General features: G+C 37.4%; 1 protein-coding gene across 9 annotated transcripts in view; it reads right to left on the minus strand.

The window, feature by feature from the left end:
* SLC39A8 (solute carrier family 39 member 8) overlaps positions 1–16,523 on the minus strand; it is a 61,856-nt gene that overhangs the window by 27,751 nt on the left and 17,582 nt on the right. For 2 of the 9 annotated variants that reach the window (XR_010831565.1, XR_007164203.2), the window contains exons 6-9: positions 13,628–13,835; positions 12,924–13,108; positions 2,835–3,347; positions 1,721–1,909 (exon numbers count right to left, since the gene is read on the minus strand). Coding sequence is in view for 2 of the 9 variants with exons in the window: in XM_048066400.2 (XP_047922357.1) it covers positions 10,083–10,229; positions 12,924–13,108; positions 13,628–13,835 (540 nt within the window). In the remaining 7 variants the exon portion in view is untranslated. Of the gene's footprint in view, positions 1–1,720; positions 1,910–1,987; positions 2,077–2,834; positions 3,348–4,198; positions 4,217–4,322; positions 8,069–9,032; positions 10,230–11,469; positions 11,614–12,923; positions 13,109–13,627; positions 13,836–16,523 lie in introns of those variants that run through there. The other 7 variants (XR_010831564.1, XR_007164204.2, XR_010831563.1 and 4 more) reach the window with 7 other exon arrangements.

Raw genomic sequence — 16,523 nt, forward strand, 5'->3', positions numbered from 1 at the left:
TGTTCTGCTCCAAGGATATTTTGGATCTGCTCCAAGTTCTTTTACGTAGGTGATACATAGTATGTGCAGGGATGCACATTTCATTTTTTTCTGCCCTTTGCTCTCTACCTCCTACAGTCCCTGGAAAACTCTTAAAGAATTGGTGTCAGGTACCCAACATCTTGCTGTAGTCAGCTGTACACTGATATACAGCTGAACACATGACCCGGACAAATACAAGTGACCTGGATCTACTTCCCCTGCCATCATTTTTATGGTGCCCACAAATTATACTCCAGAGCAATTATGCATCTTCCAGCTCTTTTTGCAATAACTCAGAACAAAATTCTATAAAGAGCTTGTTATACGAGACCTTTAGAAACACTGTGCTGCAGCTACCACTACAGTGTACTCCTTCCTGGAGAAACCTGCCACTGCAGCCCCTTTGCCCTTGGGATTTCCACATGCTGGGCTGGAGCACAGCTCTCTGGCTGGCAGCCTCAGCACTTCACTTCAGAAACAAAAGCATCAGCCAGTGCAGGTTGGGAAAAGCAGAAAAACACAACCCAGTTCCATACCACCCACTGTCAAGAGGCTCCTCAGCTTCCCTAGCCCATCGCTCACCCTGCACAACAATACCCCTCTTACCTCCTTCCTCAGCTCACATCCACACAGAAGAGCAAAGCAGTTCAACCTCCTCTCTGAGGCTTCCCAGTGTGATACACGATACAGTCACTCCCTTTTTAGAATCAGGCATTGTGTTCCTTCAAAAGCTTTTGGCTAGCAAGTCTCTCTCATACTTGCCTTTAACCCCAGTGGAAGCATGAGTGGCTACAGGATGCCAGTAAGAACCAGCTGTTCTGTTATAAACACCCTTAAGAGTACTTCTTTAATCTATTTAGTGCATATCTTCATCAGCTATATAAATTACAATTTTTAAAGCAGGTTTTTGCCTGGCCCTGCAACAACCTCACACAGCCCTGTTAGCCACCTGAACCCAGCTGGGAGAAGCTGTGAAGGTAATTTCTACAGCTAACAGTTTCATGCACACCACCTGGGCTGGGGGCACTGCCTAGGCTTATGCTCACAGTTCACACCAACATGAGCTGCTTTCATCGAGTTATAGTTCACATTTGCTACAGCTTACATGTTTACAACACATGCTGCAGCATATACGTTTTTAATTACCTCACCCCACAGACATACTCCAACTTGGTAAGTCTGTCATGTGCCTGAGCCCGTCTTTCCCGCACTATCGGGGATATTTTATGCTACTTTCTTCCAATTCTTTACCGTGTGCACTCCAAACCTATGTGGGTTTACCAGAAATCAGAGGGCAGGCATGACAGACGTTAGTCACCCACCTATTATATTTGCCCTTTTCCAGTCTAGATAAAACATCAACACTTTTTCCATTTTTTCTTCTACCAAGGCATCATCCAACTGCCACGTTATCCCTGCTTTCTCAGTATACCTGCCCCCAAACCTTCCAGCTGACTCTTCCTTAAGAAATACTTCCATCTTCCTAGCAACCACACTCTCAGCCCCAGGCCCTGGCATCTCTTCATTAGTTTCTCACCAGTTGCTCCAGGATTCACCCTCTGGCAGCCTCCAATTCTCTGTAACAAGTAGCAACTCCTCAGTTCCCTCCACAACAGAAGCAGTAGGTGCTGTGCCATCCCCTTCCCATACTGAAATTTCATCATCTTCCCTTCCTTGCACCCACTGATGGGGACTTTACCTTGCAGACTCTGAGCTGAGCCTGTCGGTCCTGGGAGCCACGTTATGTGAAGACTCCTGTTGATGCATCAACCAGTGAGACTTCAGATGATCAGCTGAGCAGGCTTCCATCTCCTTTGCTCTCAGTGAATACCAAACAGTGCCCAGAGGAGCTAGTGCCTTCCATCCGCTCCCATCCTTGGCTGGCTTTCTTAAAGAAATTGATTGTTGTTATTTGAAGTATAAAGGTACATCATTTCTTAGCCTCAAAAAGGAAGTCACTACTCACAGCGCAAGGGGAAAGCTCTACTTGAATCATCTTTCACCTCACAAGCCACAAATCACTGAGTGTTCATAACAGTAAATCTGGACTAACTGCTGCAATTAAATTTATGTAAATAAAAGTAATTATAATTATTATTGTTACTGTGGTGCAATTATGTTATTAATCACGCCTTCTCTAATCATGATTGCTCTTACTTTAATTTCTGGTATTGGCTAGTCTTTAAATACTTTTTCTCCTCCTTCAGAGGGAAAAAGAATGGGAAAGTTAATTTACTGTAGTTTGTAGCAGCACTCCTCACAACCAGCATTTCATCACCTACCAGCAACTGGCCAAAACTATCCTGTCCTGATCTGCTAATACAGCTTCACTAATCGTGTTTAGTATGTTGTTCAGGAGACAAAAAGAGTAGATATAGCTGGGGGAAAAGCAGGATTTGTGGTGCATGGAGTGTCTTCTATTATGTAGTTATGGGCTAAACTTCCTACCAACTCCAATATTTTCAAGTTTCTCATGAACTGCAAACAGGAATTCACTTTCAAGACCCAGCATGAACACACAGCATATTCTCTGAGCCCTCCGGGCTAGGAACTTGGTGGGCATTTCACATGCACACAGGACAAGTAAAATGTCAAATGTGGTTACAGTTCCAATTGTTGCTCTATAGATCTGTTGGTACCTATGCTTTTGTCTAAGCCCCAGGGCAAGTATGTCCTGGAGAGTAAGTCACAGTCTCAGGTACCCCAGTAGCTTAAAGCAAACAATTATGGATTTGCTGGAGAACTACTTTCTTGCCAGTGGAAATTGGAGTGGACACAAAAAGATAAGAGGATGGAGGACAAGTGTCACTTACCTAGGTCTCATCCCAGTATGGCGTCAAGATATATCCAGAAGTGCATCTGGTTACCAGCTAAGAAGTACTCTTAAGTTGCACCGGTGAGATCTGCCTTATAAATGGATTGACAGCTCTCTGCTGCGTTTTACTCTATGAGCTTTCTCCCCAGCACAGCCAAGTAGACTAGGAAATAGGACATAAGCTTGTAAGCTTCTCTGCTAAGTCTCACATTTGATGTACGACCAACTAAGAAGTGATGCTGCAATCCAGCAAGGGATTAAAAAGTCTTCAAGAATTATGACTCAAGGTTTGCAGAGAGTATGTTGAATCAATATTACATCACGGTGCTGGAGTACCAAATATTATGCTTCATATATTATACAAAATGCAGGTTCTGCTTGCTGTGATCATCATTAGCCTTTCAAAAGATAGGAGCTTTACTCTCAATGAACAAGCAAAAGTTCCTCGTGTCATCCTTTTTCACTGTTTGGTAGAACCGTTTCATACTACCTTGTAGCTGCACATTCTACTCTGAAAGAAAATAAAAAGATGAGTGTGCTAAATTGAACTAAAGAGTGAAGATGTTGGTCTATAGGCAGCTGTTATCCCAAATGTGTTAGAACACAGTTATGACAGAGCAAATGTCTGTAGCAGTCAACTCCAGGACTATGTACATTTAACACAGCAAATCCTATGTCTGATACTTACTGTGCAAACGTGTAATACTATCACTTCATGAAGATACCCTATCACTAAGTCAAGAAGACATACCACCTCATGACCCTTCCTTATCAGGGTTGACTACCTCACCAATATGGCTGCCCTTTTTCCTGCATACATTATTTAAGAATATATACCGCTCTATTTACCTGAGCTAGCTAGCACAGATCTCTCTCTGTACCACTCTTCATTCTGCAGCGCCTTTTCAACAAGCAAGACGTTACACACAGTGCAAGTCTGACGGTGCCACATTGGTTTGTAAGAGCATAAAACAAACTTGCAGAAGACAGAATCAAAAACATGTGTTTTCAAGTACAAAATATGGTATAGTTATATTTCAAAATCTGTTTCGTGCCCCTTGCATACCTCAAGCTCCCTCTGAAGTACAGAAGAAATTTAAGTACTTCAATGAACAAGATCCTGCTTTATCATCAATAAAAGGCATTACTCTGATATGCTGAGACAAGCAACCATAGATTTAGCTATGATTTGAAGAGCAATAAAATGCAAAAAATGGAGAAGTAATTTTTATGGACTGATTTAAAAAAAAAAAAAAAGAAAGGAGAAAGAAGAAAAAGGACAGGTAACATAATATACCTCATCTAATTACTTACTAATTCAGCAGAACTTGCAGCTTTGATTTCACTAACGTACCAATCAGGTGAGAAATCGCAAAATCTCTAGTGAATGGAGGACAATTTCTTTGTTGGCACAGAGAACCATGTTTTTTTAAACACAAGAACATTAATCATGATAAAATCATTTTTTGCACTCGGGTCTGCTGTTTGTAATAGGAAATTTCAAGCAAATCACACCATAACTTACTTTTAATGAACACTTAACTATTGCAAATCACTACCAACATTTTTACGGCCAAGAGGGGATCTGTATTATCTAACTAACAGCTTATTAAAATGGTCAAGAGCTTCCTATAGACTGTAAGAAGTATATGGAAAGTTAGAGATTAAAAGAGACGGTACAAATTCTGTAATAATCTTTACTTGAAGTAATTGTTTTCAGTATATGAAAACCTGAGAAACAATTTCAACATCTCAGTATCACACACAAATTTGATTATCACAAATATAAAAGAAACACTCTAAAAAGGTTTTCATTACAATTAAGTCAGCTTAGTGGAATTCATGGCAAAGACAAAGAAGTACAAATCAGTGATGCAGCAGTAACATTTTGTCTTACAACTTGAAGATGATTTAACATTTTCTAGACAGTATTTTATTGTTGTATTTACTGAGACAAAAACTCTATTAGGTTTTCACCAATGAATTGGAAGAGCGGATTTTAGTGCAGTTTCTGTATCTTTAAGGCCAAAGACATAAAAATATTTGGTATTTTCTAACTATGTTTGACTCATATCAGCTCATTTCATGTTTCTTGTAATTAGATTGGTTTTCTCACCATTTAGTGATAGAGGAATGCCACTGTGCATGGTCTCTTCTCAAGAACCAGTCTATTCAGAAATGACTACTGCTCTCTCTCCAACTGGCTAGCATTAGCTAGATATAAATATAGATTTTTTTTGTCTATGATTGTCTATACTGCTACTATTCTAAATAATTAAAAAGCTGTTATAATAACTAAATGCTTTTATTGAAAATGATTAGTAGATATTATTTTCTTTTTAATAACTAGGGCGTTGCCAAGACCAAACACGTGACTAATTCTGGCAACTTTGTCAGCCCAACTGTATTTTCTCAGCAAACAGAATCATGATGGGCTCCTCCTCAGCACTTACTAAGATGATAAAACAGTAATTTAGAATGGGATAGATGTAACTATCTATATGGGCGACGAAGATGGTGAAGGGCCTAGAGGGGAAGACGTATGAGGAGCAGCTGAGGTCACTGGGCCTGTTCAGCCTGGAGAAGAGGAGGCTGAGGGGGGACCTCATTGCAATCTACAACTTCCTCGATAGGGGGAGTGGAGAGGCAGGAGACCTATTCTCTGTTATCACCAGTGACAGGACCTGCGGGAATGGTGTTAAGCTGAGGCAGGGGAAGTTTAGGCTGGACATCAGGAAGAGGTTCTTCACCGAGAGGGTGGTCGCACACTGGAACAGGCTCCCCAGTGGTCACTGCACCAAGCCTGTCTGAATTAAGAAGCGATTGGACTGTGCACTTAGTCACATGGTCTAAAATTTTGGGTAGACCTGTGCGGTGCCAAGAGTTGGACTTGATGATCCTTATGGGTCCCTTCCAACTCGGGATATTCTATGATTCTAACTGCATTTTAAAATGGAAAAAAAAAAGATGTAGAAACTGGGTGGGTTGATAAACTTAGAAGAAAGCATAGTGACCGTAATAGGGGCTACAAAACATGTAACTACACTATCTTCTTCAAAAATATTAGGTTGGAAAAAAAAAAAAAAAGAGGACAATATATCAGGTACAAAAGAAATGTATTATGGATTAAACCCTAAAAATACAACGTAACCCTGTCTGTCTTTGACAGATGTGTTCTATCTACCGCTAGCAGACGTGGCTTTCTGTCTAGTTTTCATCTTAACAACCTTTGTCAACTTATCACACCAGTACATTTTGAGTTGAACTGCAAGATAGGGAGAGGGGAGTTTCTTCTAGAATATCAGAGAGATAACTTGTGCATCAAGTATTGTAAGAACTGATAAGCCAGCTACAGTGTTCCTGGAAACTCTGGGATATTTGATATTGTAAAAGTCAAGAGCTAAAATATGCATTGGGTGCATATGCACACGTGAAATGGTGTGCTGTTGCTGACACCCACCAATACTTACAGATTGTTTACAAAGTTAGTGTCCTTCTCCTTGTGTATTTCGGGCATCTGAAATAAACACGTGTTTCTAGAGACAGCATTTCTCTATCTTATTTTCTCTTATTCGAGCTTCCATCGGGGGAATTCTGAGCAATTTTGATCCTTTTGGAAATGAACATGCATGTCTTCTTGCACCTATCACTTGGGCTGAAAACTCAGACACCTGAAGCTGGCGCAACACTCTTAAGGGATCAACTACAGCTGACTACTTCACATAACTGTAGAGGGGAGGGGAAGACACTTTCTCTTGTTATAAGCTTTTGTTCTTAGACTTCTGTCTAAGCAATTTTCACCTGGCTTATACTGGTAGTTGAATTATTATTTTTTTAATTTAAAGGAATCTGAAAGACTTCTCAAATTCTACTCCTTGGCATTATTGTCTAGAGTTAAAAGAAGAACAAACTCAATCCATATTCTCAATTTTCCTACAAGTTGCATGTTTGGAAGAGTTAAACTTGGCTCAACACTCTTTGCCTCTGTAAGTAGCTTCATTAGAATTGCATGTAGTAGAAAAACAGTCACTTAAGACTTTTCTCCCTGGATCTCAGTCTTCTTTAAATTTACATTATCAAGACTCTACAATAAAATGCAAAACAACATGCAAATATGTAAATCCCTTCACCTATCTTCAGGTAAAATCAGTGATTTCTTAAAAAGATTTTAAAAGAATGTTTACAAAAGACAATACAGAAATTAGCACACATTTGATTCTCTATGTGCATAAAATAGGAGACATTTACACTGCTGTCATTAGCATAATTGAATGTAACTTTTGCATGTTTAAGTCATCTGTAAACTATGTACATTTGGTTCGGTAGATCTTTTAACTAAAGTAACACAAAGCTTCAAGCCGGATGCAAATCTAGATGGAGCAGCACGGTAAATATTTCAACACATAGAAGACCACAATGAGTTCCAGACTACTCTTAGAATGGGGCTGATATTTAATTTAGCTGAAAATTTGAGAGCAAATTTTCAGTTTAAGAGGAACTTTAAATCTTTACTCAGTAAAGATCTCATTGAAATGTCAAAAGCAATAACCCTAAACTTTAAGTACCAATTTAGTTTTTCAATTCATTTTTCCTGAAACCATAGACAGTAATCACGTATTACATTTTTGACAGGTTATCCCACAGACCATTTCACTTTTCTGCATTTATTTTCTTCAAACAACCAGAGGTGCTCTAGGGTTTATCCTTCATCCATATTGTTGCTCTTTATACACTTTTTGCTCCAAAATCAATTGCTATTCCCTCCTTAGACTGTTTTATAGGTGTGTTGTTGTTTTTTTCCTGGCTTTAGTGAAATTTACTAAATTGTGTCTTGAGTCATGATCCACATCATGAAAAAGACAGAAAAATATGACAGTGATCTAAGAAGTGCTAACAGAGAATAGTTTCCCAAGTGTATGTTAGCCAGATAATTAGATCTATGGAAACAACAAATATGAAAGCAGATGAGAGCCCTCTGAAGTACATTATATACTGAATTTGCACCACTGTTGAAAAGAAGGCTGAAGAGATGGCAGAACATAAGATGAACAGTGTTACATATTACATCAACATTAAAAGGAATATCAAAATCTCTCTCTCAACTGATTTCCAAACTTTTAGGGAGTAACTTACTGCAGTCTTATCTGTCACCAAACAGCAATGTTTTGAGTATTTGCTCATGCTTCTTCCTCCCTGAATGCAACAGCAAAATTGAGGAAATCACTGGCAGGCCTAGAATTGGAATTGATTCATTTTATATGTACTGGACAAACATTTTACTGAAGTTCACACAGACAAACCAGGTTTTAGAGAAATCAAAAAGCTTTCTTATCTACTAAATATTCCACTAGCAGGAGCAGCATTTTGGTTTGTAACTAAAACACTAGCCTGAATATCAGGGGTTGTTCCATCTCTAATCTGCTCTATGATCTAAAAGTATTTATTGCAATGATATGTTTTTCTCATTTTTCCTTTCTTAGGGAGATGATAAAAATCAAGTCTCCCTTGCAAATTTTTGGATTTAAGGTTTAAACGTTCCATGCCAACATATTATTATAATAACCTGATGAACTAGGAATAATCAAATAACTTTTAAAAGCTACTGAACATTCATAGTTACTACAATACATTCTTGGGACACATGAGTAGTATTTACAAGCAGCTTATATCCAAGGGATCAACAAAAGAAAGGATTGAAGGAAAGAATATGGAGTGTGTGGACTCTTCTTCACAGAAACTCAGACGGCATAAGGTGACTAATAAATCTTTTTGCATATAGTAAATAACATAGATTACTATAATTACATATTAAAGATTATAACACATTTTAAATTAAGAATCATTTACTATTCCTGTGTAGTTTGCCTTTAAAAAATGCCTTTTTTTAATCAAGGCACTTAGAAAGTTATTTTTTCTAACATAATTACAGATAAGATTCAAATAAAAATTTAAATAAATCATTTACCTTATAGAAAATATATTTTAATAGTGAAATAAAAAATAAAGGCTTTGTCCCTTTTGACTGGCAAGAAATACGTTAAGAAACTGTATTTTCCTTGAAGTTGTAAAGCTTCCATAAAAAACAATGCAAATAAAAGTAATTGACTACAGAATAGTAACACTTCTTTCAAAACTTAGCAGTGACTGAAATAGGACATATTTGCATGAATTTCCTTGCACACATCTTACAACAGCAGAGTAGCTAAATTGTTTATTTCAGAAGAATTCAAACATATAAGCATGACTTCAGAAAGTTCATATGCAACAGACTGCAATAAAAGTTTGTATATTTTAGTAATGCTTAACTTTCACCCAACTGCACACAAGAAAACTATTGAAATTACAAAAAAAAGCTTCCTGGAATGTTGATTTTAGCAGTTTTTCCTCTAAGTTCCACTTTGTACAACTAACAATACATTCTTTCAAAATTTTAACCCAAAATACTGATTTTTTAAGAGGAATATCTGTGGAACTTGTATATAAAAGAAGATTATTTTCATAGAATATAAAATACTTGAAAAATTTTTAAATACTCAATGTTTCTAAAACATTATGGAGTTGATAAATTCTCATAATTTTAACACAGGTTCCCTCTAATTAAAAAAAGTGGTTCTCAAAATAAATCAACAATTCCCTAGTGCACACATAAAGAGAAAAGATCAAAAGCAGTAACTGGTATCTTTCCTTCCAGTGTTAATTAGTAATTAAAAATCTTAGCTTCATTAGTACCTACTTTGAAATAGTTTGATTATTTTTTTTCTGATGGGGGAAGGGAATATTACACAGGCAAATCCTGCAACAGAAGTCATGAAAATTAACCAGCTTTGAAACTGCTTGCTTTCATCACAGTTTAAAAAGAGACTTCATTATTTTCTTTTAAATGAGAATCTTCCTTGAAGACCTCAGCTTTCATTTGGTCTGAGTTGCATGTACTTGCATGTACTGCCTACTTCTACTGGCCAAGTAACACCCTTTCTCTATAACAGTTCAGGTATGTCTGATAATTTTAAGTAGAAACACAAATATGAGAATCGGTTCCTTAGTAGAGTATAAAAGTCAACAGCTCATAGTATTTGGATTAATTGAAAGTCCTAAAAGAATTTCCTGCATTTGGAATGGGGAAATAAGACTTGTCAATGTTTCAAAACCAAGAAGATTGAATGAATGTCCCTTTATGGATTTCAAGTGTCTTCCATTCGTAGTTTATTTGATGCCTTCAATACCGATTCCATTTTCACTTCCATTATCACAGCTGAATATTTCCTGCGTACAAGGTAATCAACAGTATAGCAGCAAACCCCGTTAGTAAACCAGCATTCTGAATAAGGAAGAATGTAAGATCCATCTTTCTTCCTGTCACTTTCTCTCTCAGCATATCATTCATCTCTGGGAACTGGAAAAAGGCATAATTTTAGGTAAGTATTGCCATCTTGTGGAAGCGTGTGTAACTTATAGTATTTAACAACAAACGTTGCTGCTTTGAACCGAGTATTAGAACTAACAGAGGGTGAAGGCAGTCACAGAACAAGTCACCCTAGTTATCCTGAAAACTATTTCATCAAGAACGAAAAATTGAAACGGTGTTTTGCTTTCCTCTGCTGTGATATCACCTTTTTGGCACTCATGCAGATTTCCTCTTTTTGATTTGGGTCCAATTGTCAGTCTGTATGTTGCTAGGAGCAGCTGCCCTTGTATTGCTAAATATTGTGTTTCTTTCTTCACTAACACAGACAGAGAAATCCTCAATCAGGAAATGTAAGATTAGGATTCTTCCACTTTATTTATAAGTAAAAGAGGTGAAGCTGAAAACACAAACAGCCCCTCAAAAATAAGAAACCTGTTACAAATAGGAGGTCTGTTGGGCTGATGAGGTAGTGATAAAGCAAGGAAGAAAGAATAGGAATATTGTGAAACTGGTAGCAATACATGCAATATTACGTTAGGGTGTGATGAAGGGATTCTTCGTTCCATAACAGGTGTCATAATGGCACCATAATAGCAAAGGATAACTGTTAATTGCAGGAACAAAGATACTTCCTCTGAGAGCCAATGGAGGTGGTGGCAGATGAGCACTGGTGATAAAAGTGCCCATTAGTATGGGGCAATTCAGGGTATGTGTTTGTGGCAGATAAAGTCAACTGTAGTTGACTTTGACAAACATAAGCAAGCTTTAAACTCTTCTCCTGTTATGGCGAGAGTAGTATAGCCAGTGTGCAACAAAGACTCTAAAGTTCAGTCTCAGTTTAGAAGCCTTCTGTCTGAATGACTCAGAAGCTTTATCTTTGATCTCATAAGACAAAAAGAACTGTTGAAGCCAATGCAATTCTTGAAGAACAGATTAAGATAAGTGGGAAGTGGCCAAATCTTCCCAGAAATCATTCCACAGCTCTGTGATCCTCTTGCACAAGAGACAAAGACAACAACAAACCAGATTAGCTTCATGCCATACAGCAAGGCTCATGTGTGCTCACACACCTCAGTGTACATATTCTCGCATACCCACAGCCTCATCACATGGTTATCTTACTGACACGGAGGCTGGACTGCACCAGGAGTCCAGAAGAAAAAGGGAGGGAAAAGAACAGCAAAAAGAAAAGAAAGGAAAAGGGAAAGGACATTCTAATTAATCCTACCTGCTTCTACAAGCAGACCAGAAGCACGTGAAAATCGTAACAGAAAGTGGAAAGGCAAATCTCTGTACAGAGCACTTGCATACCCTATTTCAGACTTCTCAGGGGGAGAAAAGTTGAGACAGGTAGCTGATTCAATCAAAAAACCTAGAAAAAGAGAGGGATGCAGGGAGAGGAGACAGATGGTGGAAGGGAGGGGAGAGAGAGTGCAGAACAACAGATACAAAGAAAAGAATGTTACCTACTTTGACGGATTTAATTAGAACAATTTTACGATGAGCCACTCTAAATTTATGCCATGAGTTTTGCACATCATAGTTGAGTGCACTACTATTCATTATAAGAGAGTGAAAGCAAATGAACAGCATTAGCAATTAAGGTACTGCAAATTTGTAAAAGAAGCTATTTATATTGTTCATTTAACTCTAAGATTACTACTTATGAAATCCTATGTTATTACCTCAACTACATTAGTATTTAATGTTATAGTCCTTATAACCATGTAAGAGTTCTTAAATGCATGTAGAACCAAACTGGGGTCTCAAATCTTTTCAAATTCAGGCCTCACTCTGGTTCTACACTCAGATGGATTCTAATATGACAGATGGAAACATTTTTTTTACAGATTTATCTGCTCTTACAACACTTGAATTAAACATAATAAAGCTTTAAACTCTCGTAAATTCTCTTTCATTTTGAGATAAAACATCATTGTAAGGAATTTATAGAATATTGCTGACTGCCTGGTGAAGCCAGATTAAACTCCCAACATCTAAACCTGATCTAGAACTTAGCACTATTTCTTTGCCTTATGTTTTCTAATATACTTTCAAAAAAAAATATTCTGTTTTGAATAGCGTTCAACAGATCACTTAAAAAAAAAAAAGTCTGGACAAAGAAACTGGGGCTGGTACTGTTTAATTTAAACAGTATTGGAGTTTAAGTCAGGGTTTTCACCTAAACAACTCCAAAATTATTGCTGAAGTTACATAACATATTCCATTCAACTCTTAAAGAATATTTAGTTTAATTTATTTACTTACTTTTTCTGCTTTTCTTTTAGAAGATGATTTTTGAAAAGACAAATGATTCATTTAATAACAATAATGTGAGATGCTCTGTCACTTTTTAAAATGCTGAAACAAAGTATTTAAACACTTTTCACTCTTCAGTGAAACCAGCCCAAACTCATGAAAAGCTTCTCTTTCTTTAAAACTCATTTTCAGCAATAATCTGACCAGCCCTAGTCGTGAAATCAAAGGCTTTCACATTTAATGAATAAGCATAATTACTTGTGCACCTTCATTAAGGTTATAATTGATTATTTAACATCTAATAATAAGACGTAGATGACTCTGGCAGGAGAGGGAGAAAAATATTAAATTCCACCAGAGAGACTGTTACTGCAGTCTTTACTTTCTTGCAGAAAACTAATTGAAAATGAAATTCCTTCTCACCATATCTGCCAGAGAGATATACAGGAACATTCCACCAGCTACTGCAAAGATGATGTTAGGAGCGAAGTTGTTGCCTACTAATATACCGAAAGCCATCCCAATATAACAGGAACACGCAGACAGAAAGTTGAAGAACAGAGCCTGCCGAGTACTCATTCCTGCACTAAGCAAGATGACAAAATCCCCTAAAAAGAGAAAAAAGAGAAAGAAAAAATGAGAAAGCCATCTTCGGCAAATGATAGTATGATTATTTTTTGATTTCAATGGAAGTCTAAAGAAAAAGACATTATTTGTATACAGCTTATATCCCACTGCTCGTTTTCTTCATTCAAGTAAATGATGAGCATTTCCCTTCAACAATAAGGTAACTGAAACATTCTAAAGCAAGTAGGTGATGCACAACATAGCTAAGAGCTTGAGAACACAGGACTACCCATAATGAGCAAAATTTAATTAAAAAAACACATACAAAGGCATGTATGAACAGGGCAATTAATACCTATCTAATATACATTCCTAGTTTCCATCCATCTGCACTCAGGAACTTCTTGGGCTAGATGTGTATTATGGTACTTGATAACTTTTTGATGAGTGCTTTTTCTATTAGTCTAAACTTCTTTTCAATCCATGCCAAGTTTCTGCAAGCATAACCTCCTACAGCAGTAATTTCTATCAAAAACAACACGTTGAATTAAGTTCCTTACCCAGCTCATGAGGAAACTCTTCACACAAGATGGCTATGGAGGTACTCAGCCCTTGAAACAGAGACAAAGTGAAAGAAGCACCAATTGCCAAACCATCTATGAAATTATGTACGGCATCACTCAGTGTTATCATCCAAGCAATAGTTCCGATCTTTGAGAGTGGGTGCCCACCGAGACATTTACATAAGTTGCCTTGGGTTGCTTCCTCCTGGAAAAACAATACAATAAAGCAATTACATAAAACACTGAATAAAGAAGTCAATGAAACACTATTCTGGCTTTAATCAAATGCTGAGTATAAAATAAAGCACAATTACATGAAGAAAACAAATTGCTTGGTCCAAGAGGCAGAAGGCACAGGTAGCAGCAGCAAATATTTTCTGTTTCAACAACTGAAAAGTGAAGGGCCCAGTCACCTTCTCACTACAAAGCTTTATCTGAATACCCTTCAGCTGGGACAGAAAGCAATTCAGACCACAATGTCTGAATGTCTCTCTGGCAGTCTCTCCCCCACATTAAGAGACTGCCAAGGATTGATAAGGCTCCTCACAGCCTCCTCAGCCACCTCTATTAAGCATGTACAGTGGGGAGGATTTGATCATTATGATTGACAGCATCTGTACTTCCTACCTGAAACAGACCTGGATAAATTACTTGCTGCCTGTATGTACATCATGCTCGTAAAGACACAGCCACCACCACAGCAACAGACACCTACATGGGAATCCAGACACACATCCAGGTAGTCCTCTAATTTTATTTCTTATTTTGAGCAGTGACAGTTAAGTCCAGCTAGTGAAATCAGTTTTTACAAAGTGCATGTTTAAGAAGAACAGCAGTGGCTAGTTCTGACTGTGGGAGTTGAGGGCTCAGAGCACAACTAGAACTGGCTAATATAAAACTGCAATGCACAATCATGCCAAGGCTCTCAATAATTCCTACCAGACGTGGAAATAATTTATACATCCGGTGTCATGAAATAATGAGAAATTTGACAAAGATAAAAGGAACTGTCATTTCAGCTGGGAGTACAAACTAATTTCCACTATAAAAATCCTAATGTTCCATTCTGATAAATTTCTGTACACACATACATTGTAGTTAGATTATATTTGCAAGCATAATAGCATTGGGAAAAAAAATACAAAAAAGGATTTGCATATAAGGCATTAACTACTGTTTACTACCAGAATACATAAATAGTAATATATATCTGTTTACCCAGACATATTTAAACACCTTTCTTCTTGTAAGAGAAGGGTGTAGAGGAATACCTCTTTCCTTTCTATCAATGGGTCAAAAAGATAATTCCAATAAAATTTTCCAAGGAACACCAGAAATGGCTTTAGCTTCGTCATATCAAATGCAAATGCTACCAAACAACTGAAGTTTGAACTTTAAGGAAATATAACGATTAATAAACGGTTACAAAATCTGTAATGACAGAGCAACGAGATCCGTCTCACGCTTTGCTCACCGGACTCTTATCTGACATAATATATACTTGTATGTTGGAGCTGCCTTGGTACAGGACAAAAGTTCACATTAGGGGTTTCCCAGTCTGAAGTCTATTACGTTACTTGGAATCTGTAGCTAGTAAATCCATGGTTAAGTAGTGGCACAATTGCCGTAAAACACAGTTATAATTCCTATTAAGTACATAAGAAGTCATAGATTTGTACTTCTATGATTTTATATTTAAAATGTCATAAAAACATTCAGAGTTTCCCTGCAAGTTCAAACACAGTGGAAATGATATGTATACCTGCATTTTTCTGAGTGCTATAAAGGCATAACAGGCTTAGTCATAGAATTATGTAAAGGACTCATTTTCTTCTACCAGTTGCACAGGCGAGCATTCCAGTGAAACTCCGAATCATTGCATATGTATGACAAAGATAAAAATCCAATCAAGGATTTTTTTGTTTAAATAAATAATTTACAAATATGCATGTTGAGCCTTCCATGTCTCTATGAAGAAAATTAAGATTGAGTAAGAAGATGATGTTACGAAGTATCTGTTGAACTCATCAAGATCAGAACTGACCAGATTAGGTTTGGGTTATCTATGGTTTTGGTTGTTGGTTTGTTGTGTTGTTTTTGTTTTTAAGTAACTGCAATTAAATAAGGAAAACAGTATTGATTTACTTCTAAAACTACTTTCTTGATACAGTATTTCAAACTTTAGAGAAAATTGTAGCTTAAAAACTAGGAATCAGATTCTGAGAGGCTTCTATTATATGTATACACATCTAACAGCCATTTACTGTGTAGCTTTAAGGTATAATAAATAATTCTTCCCTGTAATCTACCTTAGATAACGTTGTGACTTCTTTTGGAAATCATATAAAGTACAAGGACATTGTTTGTCTGTGTTTACATTCTGAACTTTACTAGATCATATGCCCAACAGAAGTAGATGAATGACTAATACATATTCTTAATGCTCAAGATAAGGCAGACTACTGATAAATTTACCTTACAAATATACAGAATTCTGAGGCAAAAATGAACAATGCCTGGCTCTACTGGACTGTTTCCTCTTTGTCATGGTACTGTACTGGGTCTGGCTGGAATAAAACATTGTGCTCTGCACTTGTAGCTAGAACAGCCCTGATAGCACACCAATGTTTTGTCTATTGCTGAGCAGTGTTGGCACAGCATCAAGACTTTCTCCAACCCCCCCAAAGTCAGTAGGTGGGGAGGGGACACCACCAGGCATCTGACCTAAATCGACCAAAGGGATGTTCCACACCCCATGGTGTTAACACTCGTCAATAAAAGCTGGGAAAGGGAAAGTAGAAGGGGTGGGCTTTCATTATGAAAAGGTCTGTGCTCCCAAAAAACTGCAACATGTACTGAGGCCTGCTTCCCAAGATGTGGCTGAACATCGCCT

The sequence above is a fragment of the Anser cygnoides genome, chromosome 4, assembly GCF_040182565.1.
Source record: "Anser cygnoides isolate HZ-2024a breed goose chromosome 4, Taihu_goose_T2T_genome, whole genome shotgun sequence".
Classification (NCBI taxonomy): domain Eukaryota; kingdom Metazoa; phylum Chordata; class Aves; order Anseriformes; family Anatidae; genus Anser; species Anser cygnoides.